Here is a 16,278-nt window from a genome sequence, read left to right as displayed (position 1 = left end):
AGAGACATTAAATTCTTAATGCGTAAGGATATCTTTTGAATATACCTAATTGTTTCAGAGACATTAAATTCTTAATGCGTAAGGATATCTTTTGAATATAACTAATTGTTTCAGAGACATTAAATTCTTAATGCGTAAGGATATCTTTTGAATATACCTAATTGTTTCAGAGACATTAAATTCTTAATGCGTAAGGATATCTTTTGAATATACCTAATTGTTTCAGAGACATTAAATTCTTAATGCGTAAGGATATCTTTTGAATATAACTAATTGTTTCAGAGACATTAAATTCTTAATGCGTAAGGATATCTTTTGAATATACCTAATTGTTTCAGAGACATTAAATTCTTAATGCGTAAGGATATCTTTTGAATATACCTAATTGTTTCAGAGACATTAAATTCGGAGCATTACAAACATAGTCTGTTGGAGTTCTAATTGGGACTGCCTATATTTTATTAGTGATTTAGATGTAGCATTAGATATTTTACGTCCTCAAATTGTAATATTTAATTATTGAATACAATATTAGCGATTCCTAAATGAATAAATAACATCTAGGACTTAAACTCAGGAAGTCCAAGACGTGACCGTATCTTTATCTGATTTTTCTTTTAGGAAATTTTCTTCAATAATTAAGTATTATATGTCCTTTTATTTATTAATATTAAGTCCCATTTTGCTCCCTTCCATGTTTTCCTAATTCTTTTAACAGTACCAGTTCTTTTTATAAAATTCACCAGAGTTTTCATTAAGTACCTATTTGTGCAATAATTCTTGGTTCCACTGCGTGGCTTACGTGAGAGCGTTATAAATAATTGCTTGCGTAAACTGATTGTTAGTCAGATTAATGCTGTCCCTAATTTAGGAAAAAGGTCTGAAAAATTTACTTTCTTTAGGATTTTTAGGTTAGTGGGTAATTTAGAATTAGAGATACCTACGAATTAAAGCTTAAATTAAATGACAACGAGGCGTGGCTTACTATGAAAGAACGTTGGGGTAAATTAAGTGATAGGGAAAATTTGGGCTTAAACAAGACAAATACCTACGCCGCGTGTGATTTGTCACGCAATTTCCTAATCGGCACTATTTTGTTCACCGACATAACACTTTTGTCACGTATTTCGTCGATTATCAAACAATATTAGTTATAAAAATCTGTTTAATAATAATAATAATACAATCGTTTTATTTAATAAATTAGCGGATCTTTGTTGATTAAAATTTTTTTTAAACTTTTCTAAAAGGATTCAAATGAATACAATGAAAAGCGACTCAGTTTTCGATATAATGGGAAAACGACGCTCAAAGAAAAGGGCTTGATAAATGATCCCCATTGTAATGGTGGACTGTGATATTGGTACCAGGCACCATCCTTTTTTGCAACATAATTATATTTTGTTTATTACATTGTGCACATTGTGTTTTATAAAGAAACACATTTTCTCATCAAAATACATATTGCAGAGGTTGTTGGCCGAAGCAAAATAACATACAATTTTCACACGTAGCATAACACTTTGTGGATATGAATAATTATAATAAAATAACTTATTTTAACATCACTTTATTGAATACATAAAACCAACCGGTTTCGGTTCACCATAATACAAGTTCAGAGTGAAAAATAATAATTAAAATAAAAAAAATACAATAAACTGGGATTCAAAACAATGTTATTAAAATAATATTTAACGATGTGATGTAATTGAGCATTTACCTGTTATGCCATATAACCGATATTACGGATATTTTACAAAGGGTGTATTCACTATTCACCCTCGTGTGCTGAACCTATACTATTTTTTATAAAGCAGGAATCAGACGGTTCACTTTTCATTCATTTATGCCTTACGTTTAGCCTTTTTCACTCGAAATGAAACGTCTGAACACAAATTGAAACAAAACTGCCGAATGAATTCTAAGCCGATCTGTCGATGTTGGATGTTGGCATTCGGCATTTTTCACTCGCGCTCGGAATGAAAGAAAAATGAAAAAGCTGAACACAAATTGAAACAAAAGTGCCGAATGAATTCCAAACTGATCTGTCGATGTTGGATGTTGGCATTCGGCATCTTTCATTCGTGCTCGGAATGAATTAAAAATGAAACGTCTGAACACAGAATGAACGCTCTTTCATTTATATCAGTACAATTGCAGTTATATTCGTGCAGGTATACTCTCTCTCTCGTCAAAGTATCTTCGATAAACTTCTCGAATTCCGATTCATGCTTTACGAAAAATAAATATACATGGCACTTGGTTTCAACTTAATTAGGTACCTACTGCTAGAAACAATGATGTATATCGGGGGAGATGGTAAAAGATGCGTAGATATTAAAATAGAATCAAGTATTGTTTTTTTAAAGAGCCTTTGCATTAAGTAGAATTCGACAACTTTAGCGTATCCTTTTTTTACTGATGGAGCAACAAGTAGTAGCAGTTCTCCAAATTTACTTTTATCCTATCGATGATGGTTAAAGTATGACTCAGGATCTTTTCCACTAATACTCTCAATAATGTATCGATGATCCCAATAAAGTTCTCCGTCGATGTCTGTGCTTCTTTTTAGTAAAATTCTTCGATCAAATGGTAAAAAATCAAACGAATTTCAAGGCGCACGACTTCGTTCGACCACATCATAGTGGGAAAGAACGAATGAATGTTCATTTCTTTACCATTTTGTAAACACGAATGAAATAAAAATGAACGTTCACGCGAGTGAACATTCGCCCGAGTGAACCGTCTGTTACCGGCTTAAGTGTAAAGTTCATTGGGCTTGTATATTTTACTATTCTGAAATATTATGTGATATATTTAATGGGATTTTTTATCGGATTGTGAAACCTTTTTTACGACACCTCGACGAATATCATAAAATCATGCAAAGTTGAGTAAAGACCGGGGCTTATTTTTTGTACAAGGACGGGTTGTTTCAGAGAATTAGAATAATTTTTCAAATTTCAAAGTTAATTTTCAAGTTCTCTGAAAGATTTTTCTTTGAAGAAGTTCTGGTATTATTTCAGTTCTGTCAAGCAACTGGCCTATAATGATATAATAACAAAACTTGAATAGGACCTTCACAGAACCCGAAAATGAACGTTCAAATTTGATGAATTTTTCAAATTCTGTGAGACAATTCAGAGAATTTGAACAATTCTTCAAATTTCAAAGTAAATTTTCAAGTTCTCTGAAAGTTTTTTCAAGTTCTGGTATTATTTCAGTTCTGTAGAACTGAACGTTTGAATGTTTATTTCACTTGTATTATTTATTTATTTGACGTGTAATAATAATTAGATAATTAACTCAAGGGCATCTAATTTTACTATTTATAAACAGATTCAGAAAAACATACTCACCTGATAGGTAACTTCAGATAAACATATTTAGTAAAAAGTTTACGACTTACCCACCGGACACTTTAGTAAAAACACTAGACATTTTACATCTGCTTTTTTACCCTTCATTACTACTGATTTTACATTTATTAAAAGATTAGTGGCAAAAGAAGACTGGAGAATTTAGGACTGGAGATTTTCTAGAGAGGGGTCTGAGGACCCACGTGGAAGTCATGAGGACTGTATGTTAAATCTATCGAGAATATACAGCCTCCAGAAATCTAACTGTGATGTGCTGACAGATGAATATTTTTCAAAACAACGATGAAAGTGGGAACTAAACAAGGGTTGAGCTGAGTACGAAACAAGTATAAAAAATAACGATTAATTCAGTCGATAATATTGTGTTGAATCTGCATATTTTTTTAAAGAGCCCAGGTACCTACTTTTTCACTCTCATGGCAACTGTGCTCTTTTATTACTTGGCAAAGGTTTTCACCTCCCAAACCTAATTCAACGTACAAAAACAAAATCATAAATTTCTCGACCAAGCGTTTCACAACCTTATATCTTAATTTAGTTAGAACAATCGGGATATTTTCTGAACAAATAAATGAAATAGTTCAACTTAGCTTAAGTGATTTTTGTTTTCCGAGTGGTAACGGTCGAAATTAAAGAAATATGCTTAATTTTATTGGATTCAATTATTTATTATCTAGATCGTACTGAAGTTATAAGTTCCTTTTGTATTCCCAGATATTAATAAAGTAAATTAATACAATTGTTTATGAAACGATTATATTATTTACATTCTCCCCGAATTCAAATAGTTGTATTTTATAGTAATTAAGTTGAAAGAGTTTTTTTTTATATTCGTATTAATTTTGGTCAGCTGTTCTAAAAGTTTACCAAACATTTAATTATAAAAATTGTGTTGAAATACGTATCTAAATAGGTATCACAGAGAAGTGATAATCAATTTCGATAGGTAGGTAGTTACTTCGACTAGTGAATAACATCGATTTGGGCCAAAATTACCAACTTAGCTAGGGGATAGCGTGTTTTTGTTTTTTTTTCAAACATTCTGGGTGCAGATTATTATATAAGGTGGCTAAAATCAAATTTTCCGACTTGGGAATATCGGCTGCGTTTTTGAATCACATCTAAGTTTAAACAAATTATTATAAGCAAAAATTAGTCGCCTGAAATGTCCATACAAATTGAAAATATCTCCCTAGTAAAAATAATGTATATCCTGCGTAAATTCCCGTCGGCGGCATTTATTTTTACTCGAGAGATATTTTCCATTTGTAAAGATACTACAGGCAACTTATTATTGCTTATAATAATTTGTTATCCTTTGTGCTATGCATAAAAAACCTCGTCTTATAAACATTCTTTTTAAATATCATTATAAAAATAATCGAAGTTTAAAGTTTAATTAATATTCAACTACACCTAAGGTAGGTGCCTACATAACATTTTTTGCAGAAACTGTTTCAAGATCGATTCATTGACCCTAAAGTGCATTTTTTATCCTCGTTGGGTATATTTTATTAACTGTGGATTCATACAACTGGGCGTGTTCCAACGCTCAAGAAGCCAAAGTCTAAAAACTAACAAAAATAATTCGAGAATCAATAGCTGATGAAAGGTAACCATTTTCACGCCATTTTATATTCTACAAGGATAATTATTTATTTTAATAGTAGTTCTGCGAAAAGTAGACAACGCGTCCAAAAAAGTGATTTTCAAACTTTCTCTTATTAAAAACAAAATTTTCTCTGAAAATTAAAGATTTGTAAGTAAGTACTTAAATACATAATCACTTACTTAATCATAAACCATACATTTCTTATAACTTTTTTAATATAATATTTATAAAGCTCTCGACTAGAAAGCCAAATGTTGCGAGTTCAAATCCCTGCGTGCGCAAGTAATTTTTATTGATTAATTTGTGTTATTTTACAATTTACTAATTTAAGGCGATGCACTACGTCGTGTAATATTTTAAATTGAGCTGCTATCAATAACAACCCTTATGTAGATGGCGATAAGGTTTGAATTCCCGCTTAATACCATCCGCCTGTTTTGATTTATGCAAGAAAAAAACATGGCCAAAAAGTGCCTTTTATTTTATTTGGTGGATGTTCAGGCATAAATATTTTATTTTTTTTAGAAAATTTTATAAATAAATTAATTTTCCACATTACACAATAAAATCGTAACCGAAAATGGGTTCGTAAGTAGGACATTTTGAACTTGAAAGCAGTTTTCATAGGACTAATACATTATTTTTTTCTGGGCTTATAAAAAGACTTATTTAAACAATACTCGATTATTTGAAAGGCCAAGATGTATTCTACTTGCAGTATTTAATTAAAGCATCTGAAACATTTCTAGGCGACCAAATTTTCAAAACAAAAACACATGATTTTGCATTACTACGTATGGCATCGCCTTAAAATAATATATTTGCGGCACGTCCAGAGTGGAAGATACTCTCAATTTCACCCTTGTGTACGACCACCATTCAGAATTGAAACTTTGCTTTAAATGGCTTTGGCCGTGTTTGGTGGCCAGATCTAAATAGCCAGGTACTTCCCCACCTCCTTTCCCTTCCCACTACTTTCAGTCTCACAACATACCCTAATTGGGGATTTCTTAGTCTCACTGGCTCCAGCCGATTGAGAGCAGTTGGGACTCTTTTGCGGTATCACATTAAAAAAGAAATTTAAAAAATTGTCCAAAAAAATTTTACTGTGACAAATTTATTTTCAAACATTCCTTTGGCAGATAGGTACTAGGAAAAAAAATCTTTACTGAACCATAGTTAAAGCTAGCCACTTCGTCCATGTTAGCCATCTAGTCAAAGTAGGGCTTGCTTGAATAATTATTTATTTTAATCATTCAAACAATAAAAAACACGAGTTTAAAAAAGACACAGATTTTTCTTTTTATATTAGATTGTGACCGAGACTTTAACTCATACATACTATCCGAGAGTAAATCATCTACCAACTTATGATTATTTATTGAAAATGTTATATATTATTTATTCAGTTATTCATTAATTAAAATGATAAACTTAACAGTAATTCTGGGTCTCCTGTACATTACTAATCGTCTGCAAAGTGGTCAGAAATGATAAATCAATATCCGAAAGAATCTTGTTTACACTTTAGTCATTAGTCACGTAAAAGTTCAATAATGAAAGAAAATATTGTCATTCTGAGTTAAAAATAACACAGTTTGGTTTATAAACATTTTATGTCAACGCATTGTTTCCGATTCACCGAATAAATGCACTTTTACATAATAAGTGGATTAAGCTTTCCAGAAAACACGTTCAATAATTTTATTTTCATGCTTCCACATATGAGTTCCATCGCACAGGAATTTATTGATTTATTGCTGAGATACCTACCTCATTTGGGGAATGCTGTGAGATAGACAAATGAGAATGAAAATGTATCAAGGGGCTGATAATACCTAACACCTATTAAAGCGCCCTTAAAGCTTTTACTAGCGCCAGACGCCGTTTGGCTCAGAGCCGGCCCAGCATAACTACAAATATTACCTTATATATGTCAGATTGATAGAACCAGTATCGTATATGTGAAATATCACCTTCAGAAAACATTGCTATAAATGACTTTAGCCATCTTTAGTTACCAAATCTGAATAGCCAGGTGTGGCTCACGGCCGGCCCTGATTATCGTGATTAATTTTTGAGTTTATCATAATTGATACAGTGTTTCGCTTAATGCTACGAGTAAATTACTATTTTTATTAATCTTTATAACGAATTGGTGTACATTATGAATTAGATAAAATGAAGGTTTTCCTATCGTTTCGCTTGAGTGTAATACAAATAAAAAATAAATTACTCAATAAAAAATGTAAATATAAACTAATAAAAATAATATTTTTTAATAGAAATGTATGAACGCGTAAAGGAAACAACTTTAAAAAAATACAATCTTATAGCTATGATTATCTGTGACAGTTTCACTTGATTAACTTTTTTGCTTTCTTATAAAATTGTTTACAAAATAAATAAAATCGAACGTTTCTAGACTCCGTTTGTCAAGCGATTTTAATGCCTATTACCTGCAATATAAGGTATACCAAAAATATACACATTTTTGGCTTGTAGCTTCCTTTTAATCCTTCGGAAGCGATGTTTCACATACTCCTACGAAACCGAAGCACGGCATAGTAACCCAAATACTTTTGGCCACGAAAATCTCAAATCATTCCCAATCAAAGCAAAAATTAATTGGTTTACGCCAGCATTCGAATCAGCGACCCCGGGACCAAGAAGCTTTCAAGAAATAAACAAGTTTTTTTAAACTTACCATTTTGTTTGAGTAGTTTTCTCTTGTTTGGCTGAAGAAATCTGCAAACGGTCAGTCTTGGCGTTGCTATTTATCACAGATCTTACGACTGGCGAATAAGGTTTACTTGAAATCACGAACAATTACTGGATGTAGGCCTAAAAAGTGAGGAGAGACCTAGCGACTAGCGAATGAGTCAGTTAGGAGACCGACGCCTTGTGACGGTCAAACACCGACGCCACTGCTTTTATAGCCCATACGGACATCGAAAATCAGAACACAGACTGGAAAATAAAATAAAGCCACCTAATCAAAAAGGAATCATCATTTATATTAAATACATTATATGCACATGTAATGAAATGAACCTTTTATATATTTTTGAAGAGTCGATATTTGAATCTTGGTTTGGATGAATTCGAACGTTTTGACTAAAATTATTTATTGAACTTGAATTTTAGCACAGTAAACCTTTTTGTATATGAGTTTTTTTTAGATATGTAAGACTTATTATTACCCTTATTGTCATATTATGACTATCGATTTGTATTATGTAGTTGTATTCACAAAATTTTTGATCATGAACTCGGTTCATGACACGAGTTTTAAATTATTTTGAAAAACACATTAGTCATATTATGCGAAACGTTTCATCAATTTGTAAAACGTTTCCGTTCGAGTCCTATGCCATTCTTTGGGTGGAAAAATGTTTTATTCAGTTTGAAATTTAATCGGAAATTTACGCTGTGGAAATAAACCGTATTCCCGCCCATGTTTTATTTCTTCGATAATTGTATTGTAATGAAAACTCAAAAGTAAGCAAAAACTGTTTAATGACATAAATGAGTTTGCGCTTCGATTCAGGTATTTGTCCTGATAAAATGCCATCGTAACGTTGCGTCGTTGCTATGGCTTTTGCAATATTACTAACTAGATTTAAATTGCCAGAGACCATAAAATAAATAAATTAAATAAATAAATAAATAAAATAAATAAATAATAATTACAATTTTTGAAAATGAAAGTTACAATAATTTTCTGTTAAAATATTATTTTTAACCTACTTTATTTCTTGTCTGAAATATTCTTGACACAAGCAATTTTGAAAATGACACATAAATTCAAAGCAAGTCTGAGTTCATCGAACGTGATAATTTCACGCAGGAATAAAGCATATCAGAGACCACCGAAATTAATGTTTGAAGTTAATTTTTATTGTGATGTGAATATGTACATAACATTAATAAAACTCAAAAATAAATAATGTGCTACATATACATAATGTACGTAACCAACATATAACATACGTAACTACATAATAAATAACAAATATGAGAGCGTTTTTTAATTCTAATTATTTTTTATTTTATTTATAAATTTTTACTTTTATTTAAAAAAAAAAATATTTTAAATTTTAAAAATCTTATATGTTTTAATTTATTTTAATTACAGAAATGAAAAGTAGGTACGAGAAACGGGAATTTCAGCAATTAAAAATGGAGGTACCTATTCCACGGCTGGCCAAGTCCTCCATCACGATACAAGCAACATTTTCCGCTTACTGTGATGGTAGTGGGAGATTGTCAGTAATTGGTTATCCGTAAGCCGTTAATGTTTGTCTTCCTTTAAAAAAAAATTAATAACATTTTAATTTTCATAGTCAAGTTTCTTTGGGATAAACCGTTGCGTCCGTGGATTCGATTCCCCCATCATGGCACAAGCAAAATTTCCGCTTAGTAAGATGGTAGGAGTTTGTCAAATATTGTCAAGTTATTCGTAGCTGAATGATTGGAAGAATGTTTGTAATTCTTTTAAAAAAAATAATACTTATAAAAACTAAATAGCTTATACTAGTATGATTGTATCAATTATTGGTAGACATCAGAAGTATATAATATGTATAATTGGTAGACATTAGACATATACAGGGTTTTCCAATAACATGTGTTATTTTGAATAGCCCGTTATTTCGGTAGATGTTACTTTTGAAGCGGTCATTTTTTGACATTTGACAAGTAGAAACTACGCAATTAATAAAAATGGAACGATACACGCTTCAACAACGCATTGAAATTATTAAAATTCACTCGAGTGAATCAAATGCAAATCATTTTCAGTGATGAGGCCCATTTCCACCTCGGTGGGCGTCAACAAGCAAAATTGTCGCATCTGGGGCTCTAAAAACCCAAGAGTTTTTGTTGAAAGGCTTTCTTTCCTCAATGTGTGACTGTTTGGTGCGGTTTATGGTCCGGCGGAGTCATTGGACCTTACTTTTTCGAAAATGAGGCTGGAGCAACAGTTACGGTGAATGGATTGCGCTATCGAAAGATGATTAATGATTTTTTATTGCCAAAATTGGATGGTAATGATCTGGACAACGTTTACTTTCAACAAGACGGCGCTACGTGCCACACAAGCAACGAAACCATTGATCTTTTACGATCGAATATCAAAATAACACCTCTTATTGGAAAACCCTGTAGATATGTACAGTTGGTAGACGCAGCATCGGTAATTCCAGGGCGTGAGTTGAGTTGGCTCGTTTAGCCTCTCCCGAGAATAAGTTGTATATTGTATGTTATTCACAGCACCTCGAAGGGCGATCGATTCGCTTGAAGAATTCAGAACAAACGCCAGTTAATCTCATACGCTGTGTTCACGAACGATATCTTCACTGAAAAAGCCTTTAAATAGTATTATTTTTATGAAAGATGTTTTTTTAAGATTTAACAAATATAAAATGTTTATTCTAATGCAATTCTAAACAATAAGTCGAAAAGTTAGCAAAATCATTCGAATGCAGAAAATTTCGACCTCATGTTATTTATGCAGATTATTCGAATTTGAATTCTTGGTTATTGAAAGAAAATTTTCATAATTACGTATGAACTAACTAACAGATGTAGGCAGAGCAAATAGACGTGTCTCCACAAGGAAGGATCTTTGAATAATGTTTGATAGTAGTGTGACATTTCATACTCATATTGAGATGGCTTCTACAACTTCATAGAAAATGCTTGGGCTTTGCTAAACGCACTGCAAGGAATTTTAGAGATACCCCGGTTTTCAAAGTTTTATTCAATTCCTTAGTAATGAGTAGACTTGAAAATGGGTCGGCAATTAATTCAACGCCAGGTCAAGTATTCCTTCATGTTGGAGAGAGTTCAGAAGAAATTTCTGAGATTTCTCTGCATGAGGGAGTATGGCTACTACCCGTGGCTCCATCCTACTGACTTTCTTATGGGTATGTTCGGAATGGACCATCTACGGGTCAGAAGGGATGTACACATTGCTACACATTTCTTCTGACTGATTCGTGGATGGTGATAAAACTCGGTTATATGGAGAGCTTTCATTCCTATGTTCCCGATGGTTATCTCTGTCATCGACAGCATAGATTGTTCTTCCATCTCCCAGCCTGCCGGACTAACTTACATTAGCTCCACAGGAGACCCTGTAATAAATAATTTCCCTCCGTGCCTACGTTATCTTGGGGAAGCTGTGTTTTGGGTCTTTTTAGGAGAGGAATGAGAGGAGGTTCTGAGTAGGAAAATGGTATGAGGGGTAGGTAGGAATCTGGGGGACAGTATGAATCCATCCCTCCCACTGCGGTGCAAAGCCCTAGCTCGCTGCCATGTTCACTTCCAATACAGTATCTTCTCATCTTCCTTCCTTATCTTCAACCAGAAATTATTGTACAGTGGCATGAAAACGTGCATAGAAAAATGGGTAAAGTATTAATTTAAAAGACCTTTGCGAATTATTACTGCGATTGTAAAAAAATACACAAGAATACTATGTAGGTACTTTGCAGTACTTATCTGTAATTTCGTTGCGTGTACATGAGGGGATTGTCAGAGAATATGTTCCTAAAATATACCCCTAACATGTATTTGTTTGCATGAAATATACCCCTGACCTCCACACCTCGTCATTTTTGACCTAAGGTGTGCCTAAATACTTAGAAAATCGCGTGCTGTAATCCAGACATACGCGAGTAATAATTACAATATAATCATACAGTAGTACCTAGGTTGGAAAAATTTTCACTATATGGTGCCATTTTTAATATTATAGTATTTACATCATACCTCAAACCCACACAAATATGAGTCGATCTTTTATAAACTGTAGATACTTCTTTGCTCTGCAATATTGAGGTAATCTATCGATCTTTTGTAAACTATAGATACCTCTACGTTCTGCAATAACGATTCAATATGAGTCGATATTTTGTAAACTGTAGATACCTCTACGTTCTGCAATATCGATGTAATATGAGTCGATCTTTTGTAAACTATAGATACCTCTACTTTCTGCAATAACGATTCAATATGAGTCGATATTTTGTAAACTGTAGATACCTCTACGTTCTGCAATATCGATGTAATCCGATTCGATCTTTTGTAAACTATAGATACCTCCACGTTCTGCAATATCGATGTAATATGAGTCGATCTTTTGTAAACGATATATACCTCTTTGTTCTGCAATATCGGTGTAATATGTGTCGATCTTTTGTAAACTATAGATACCTTTACGCTCTGCAATATCGAGGTAATATGAGTCGACCTTTTGTAAACTATAGATACCTCTACGTTCTGCAATAAAGATTTAATATCAGTCGATCTTTTGTAAACTATAGATACCTCTACTTTCTGCAATAACGATTCAATATGAGTCGATATTTTGTAAACTGTAGATACCTCTACGTTCTGCAATATCGATGTAATCCGATTCGATCTTTTGTAAACTATAGATACCTCCACGTTCACTGAAAAAAATGAGTTAGCTAAAGTGTTAAGCTAATTGAAGTTGTGTAACCATCGCCTAAAGTTCAGCTACTTTACCTAAAATACTTTATGTGCAGATACCGTCGTTGTTTAGTAAAATGTGCTTGAGCTAATACAACTAAACTTTAATAATAGCACACTAAAAGCATACTTACCTAAACAAAATAATCGGTTTGGTTAATCAAGCTAAAGTAATTTACTAAACCTATTTCACTTTAGTAACTTAAGTTTATGTGTTACTTCCCAAAGTATTTAGCTAAATTTAACTAAACATCTAGTTTGGTTAAATGTTTTGTTCATATAGCAAAACTGAGGTTGGAATATCTAAATTTGGTATTTTTACATAACAATTAGTTGCTTTGCACAAACTTAGGCAAAGTGCAACAAAACTTTAGTTAAAATGTCCCGAACTTTGGTAGATCTTTTTATCGTCGCTAACGGTCGACGCGCAGGTGTTCATTTACGACGCAGTTTTCAGATCGCCACAGTTCGCTCCATACCCATACGTGAATTGACGTTCGTTGCGCGCGTTGCGAATTTATTTTTGAATTGAATTGAATTTATGTTAACCGCTGTTCCTAGTTCCTAGTGATAATGGCAGACAAAACCGTGGAGGATTATTTAATTTCTTGGAATCTGGAGGCTTACATAGAAACATTTAAAGGTGAGTTTTCTTTTTTCATTTTTTTATTGATTTAGAATTTAGATCATGGAACTATGATATTATATATTATGATAATATCCATTCTATTTGATTTAGAAACTGGCACCTTCATTATTCCATGACTCAAGTACCTACGCAATAGATTTAGAAGATTTGTATTTATTATGTACCTAGTTTGAAGAGTGCGTGTTGACGCTACAACCAAGATTGTGTCAGGAGTCATGACACAAGTTACAGAGAGTGGTATATAAAAAAAATAATAATTGGATCACTTGTATAGCGCCGTTTTTGTGCAAAATCACCTCAAGGGCGCCTTTATTTCTTTGTTTGTTTCCGCCAGTATTATTTTGTATTGAACGAATGTTGTTTGAAACTGTAGTATTTTCTAAGTTACAATTTTACCCTAGCCAGAAACTAAATCATAGCAGGTTATATTTAATTTTAATAAATGTGTATTGCAAATTATTAATTCGGACATAACATTTTGAACATTGAATTCTGTTGTTTTTTTTTTGGGAGGGATATTTTTTTTTAAATACAGGGTGACCACCCATCGTTAATGTTTACATTTGAAATTTTCATATAAATGAAATAATTTCATTATTAAAACTATTTTATCTCCGCTTGATTCATGATACAGGGTGTTCGGTATCTGCTGTTGTATAAATATACATTTTTTTTAATGAATAATTTTCATACCTTTGAAAAATAAATTTTTATTTTCTTGTTTTGAAATTTTTTGTATTATCTCGTCGTTTTTTTTCTTTATTTCAGACTCAAGCCATAGACTCGAAAACACTCCTGATAATATCTCAAGATGATATTAAAGAATTGATTCCGACTGTAGGGCACCGGGCACTGCCTACAGCACACATTAATGCGCTCAAGGATGTTATTAATCCACCTGTCATAAGTGTAAGTTTTTAAAAGCAGTAATGATGACATATTGTATACCTAGGCCTTTTTTGGCTAACCATTTGGAAATAGTTGTACCGGACGCGATTTTGATACAAAAATAATAGTAGGTATTTAAAATAATAATTCCTGTAATTAATGAATAAATCGACTGCCGGGGGGGTCAAGCAATTCCAAAGGGATAAAAACAAAGCTTGACCCCTTCACCCTTTCTTTCCCCTTTGTGTACATACCCGCTTTTTGTTTCAGATTGAAGATATACCTTCAACTTCCAAACAAACAACGCCCATATATTATCAACACGATGACTTCCTTGTAAATGACATTTCCTTGTTGGAAAATAAAAACAAATCACAAAGAATAACGCAAGAAGCTTTTGAAGAGCAAATTTCGAATGTAAGTTAAATAATTTTAGTAAGTTTCAGATACCTAAGTAACTTAGGTTAATTGTTTTATACATTCCGATATATGTATTTTAGTAGTGGCAGCGTAGAATAGCCATCCTGTGACTGATATTATGATGATTATAGAAGTGGTTATTAGTTATGTAATCAATATGCAATTTAATTTTGTTTTCCAGGACTTACGCAATCATCTCCTATCAATCAATGAAGGGCAAGCACTTTTAATGCAGTTTGAGTCAAAGGGTCTGTTGGACAATTCTGCCAGACTGTGCAGTACTATTATAAGTAAGGAATTGCAGGGTAATCCAGATAGATCCATTACAAGCAAGAGATTTTATGAATTTGCTTTTCAAATCACCAAAGTCTTTAATAAAGAAAGCGCAGCTGTATATTTCACCCCATATGTGTGTTTTGGGCCTACCCAAAAAATTGCTGCAAAAGGTAAATTACTAGACACATACAGGCAGCGCCGAAAAGAATTTGCCAAATCAGGACACAAACATCTTTTACTATATTTAAAAAAAAATTATAATAAAAAATGATAATATAAATGTGTGTATGATCAAACGTGTTTTCTTTTTTGAGGCTTTGCTGGTAGCTGGAAACAATATTTTGAGAGACGATTCTTAACAAAATAACTTTTATATGAATGAGGTTTTTAATAAGTACTTTCTAGTCTTACAAAACATAATATTTATTTATTTAGGTTTCATCTCTCAAAAGGGTTGTAATAAACTACCTGCAACTCAAAGTATTTAACCCATGATTCTGAATTATGGGTATAATCCTTCGAGTTGATGGTGGTTACATTTACACCCTGTATTGTTTTCAGCTAAACTGCAAAGCTGCACTTCCTATTTAATTTAGATAATCTAACCAAAAAGCTAAGCTACAGTACCTAAAGCTAGCTAGCAGTAGAGAGCTAAAACACCTATATCGGTAGGGCTATTACAACCGAAGTTTAGTTAATCAACCTAACCATTTTGTAATATTAACTAAATAATAAGGTTACTACATCTAAACAGTTAAGTTTTTCTAACCGAACACTACAAAATGGTTTAGGTATATAATTTTTAGTTTAGGTAACACAACTAAACACAAAGCTGTCTCAGCCGATTAGTTTAGCTAGAATACCTGAATCGTTAAGCTGTCATAAATACAGTTTAGGTAACACAACTAAACACAAAGCTGTCTCAACCGATTAGTTTAGCTAGAATATCTGAATCGTTTAGCTGTCATAAATACAGTTTAGGTAACACAACTAAACAAAAAGCTGTCTCAACCGATTAGTTTAGCTAGAATATCTGAATCGTTAAGCTGTCATAAATACAGTTTAGGTAACACAACTAAACACAGAAAGCTGTCTCAACCGATTAGTTTAGCTAGAATATCTGAATCGTTAAGCTGTCATAAATAAACTGCTGTTTAGCAAACAGTAGCTAAAAGTTCGGCAGTCACCACAGCAACTAAACTGTTTAGTAGATAATTACTGAAAATTTGGTAAATCGTACCTAAACATTTCTTTCAGTGTTCTGCAATATCGATGTAATATGAGTCGATCTTTTGTAAACGATATATACCTCTTTGTTCTGCAATATCGGTGTAATATGTGTCGATCTTTTGTAAACTATAGATACCTTTACGCTCTGCAATATCGAGGTAATATGAGTCGACCTTTTGTAAACTATAGATACCTCTACGTTCTGCAATAAAGATTTAATATCAGTCGATCTTTTGTAAACTATAGATACGTCTACTTTCTGCAATAACGATTCAATATGAGTCGATATTTTGTAAACTGTAGATACCTCTACGTTCTGC

The 16,278-nt window shown here is 32.5% G+C and overlaps 1 protein-coding gene and 1 long non-coding RNA gene across 2 annotated transcripts in view; one reads left to right on the top strand and one right to left on the bottom strand.

The window, feature by feature from the left end:
* LOC149423111 (tubulin alpha-3 chain) overlaps positions 1-7,886 on the bottom strand; it is a 36,353-nt gene extending 28,467 nt beyond the window's left edge. The window contains exon 1 of the mRNA XM_089632478.1: positions 7,703-7,886. Within this exon, the coding sequence (XP_089488604.1) occupies positions 7,703-7,705 (3 nt within the window). The 5' untranslated portion in view covers positions 7,706-7,886. The remainder of the gene's footprint in view (positions 1-7,702) is intronic.
* A 4,606-nt stretch (positions 7,887-12,492) lies between these two features.
* LOC149423110 (uncharacterized) lies at positions 12,493-15,965 on the top strand. Its single transcript, XR_016302305.1, has 4 exons — positions 12,493-13,138; positions 13,913-14,053; positions 14,303-14,449; positions 14,634-15,965. It is a non-coding gene; the product is annotated as an uncharacterized LOC149423110 (long non-coding RNA).
* Positions 15,966-16,278: the final 313 nt, after the last annotated feature.

This window comes from Hesperophylax consimilis, chromosome 6 (assembly GCF_061612785.1).
Source record: "Hesperophylax consimilis isolate HC1 chromosome 6, BYU_Hcon_1.0, whole genome shotgun sequence".
In the NCBI taxonomy this organism is placed as follows: domain Eukaryota; kingdom Metazoa; phylum Arthropoda; class Insecta; order Trichoptera; family Limnephilidae; genus Hesperophylax; species Hesperophylax consimilis.
Note: the sequence above shows the minus strand (reverse complement) of the source record. Positions and strands in the feature narration are given on the sequence as shown.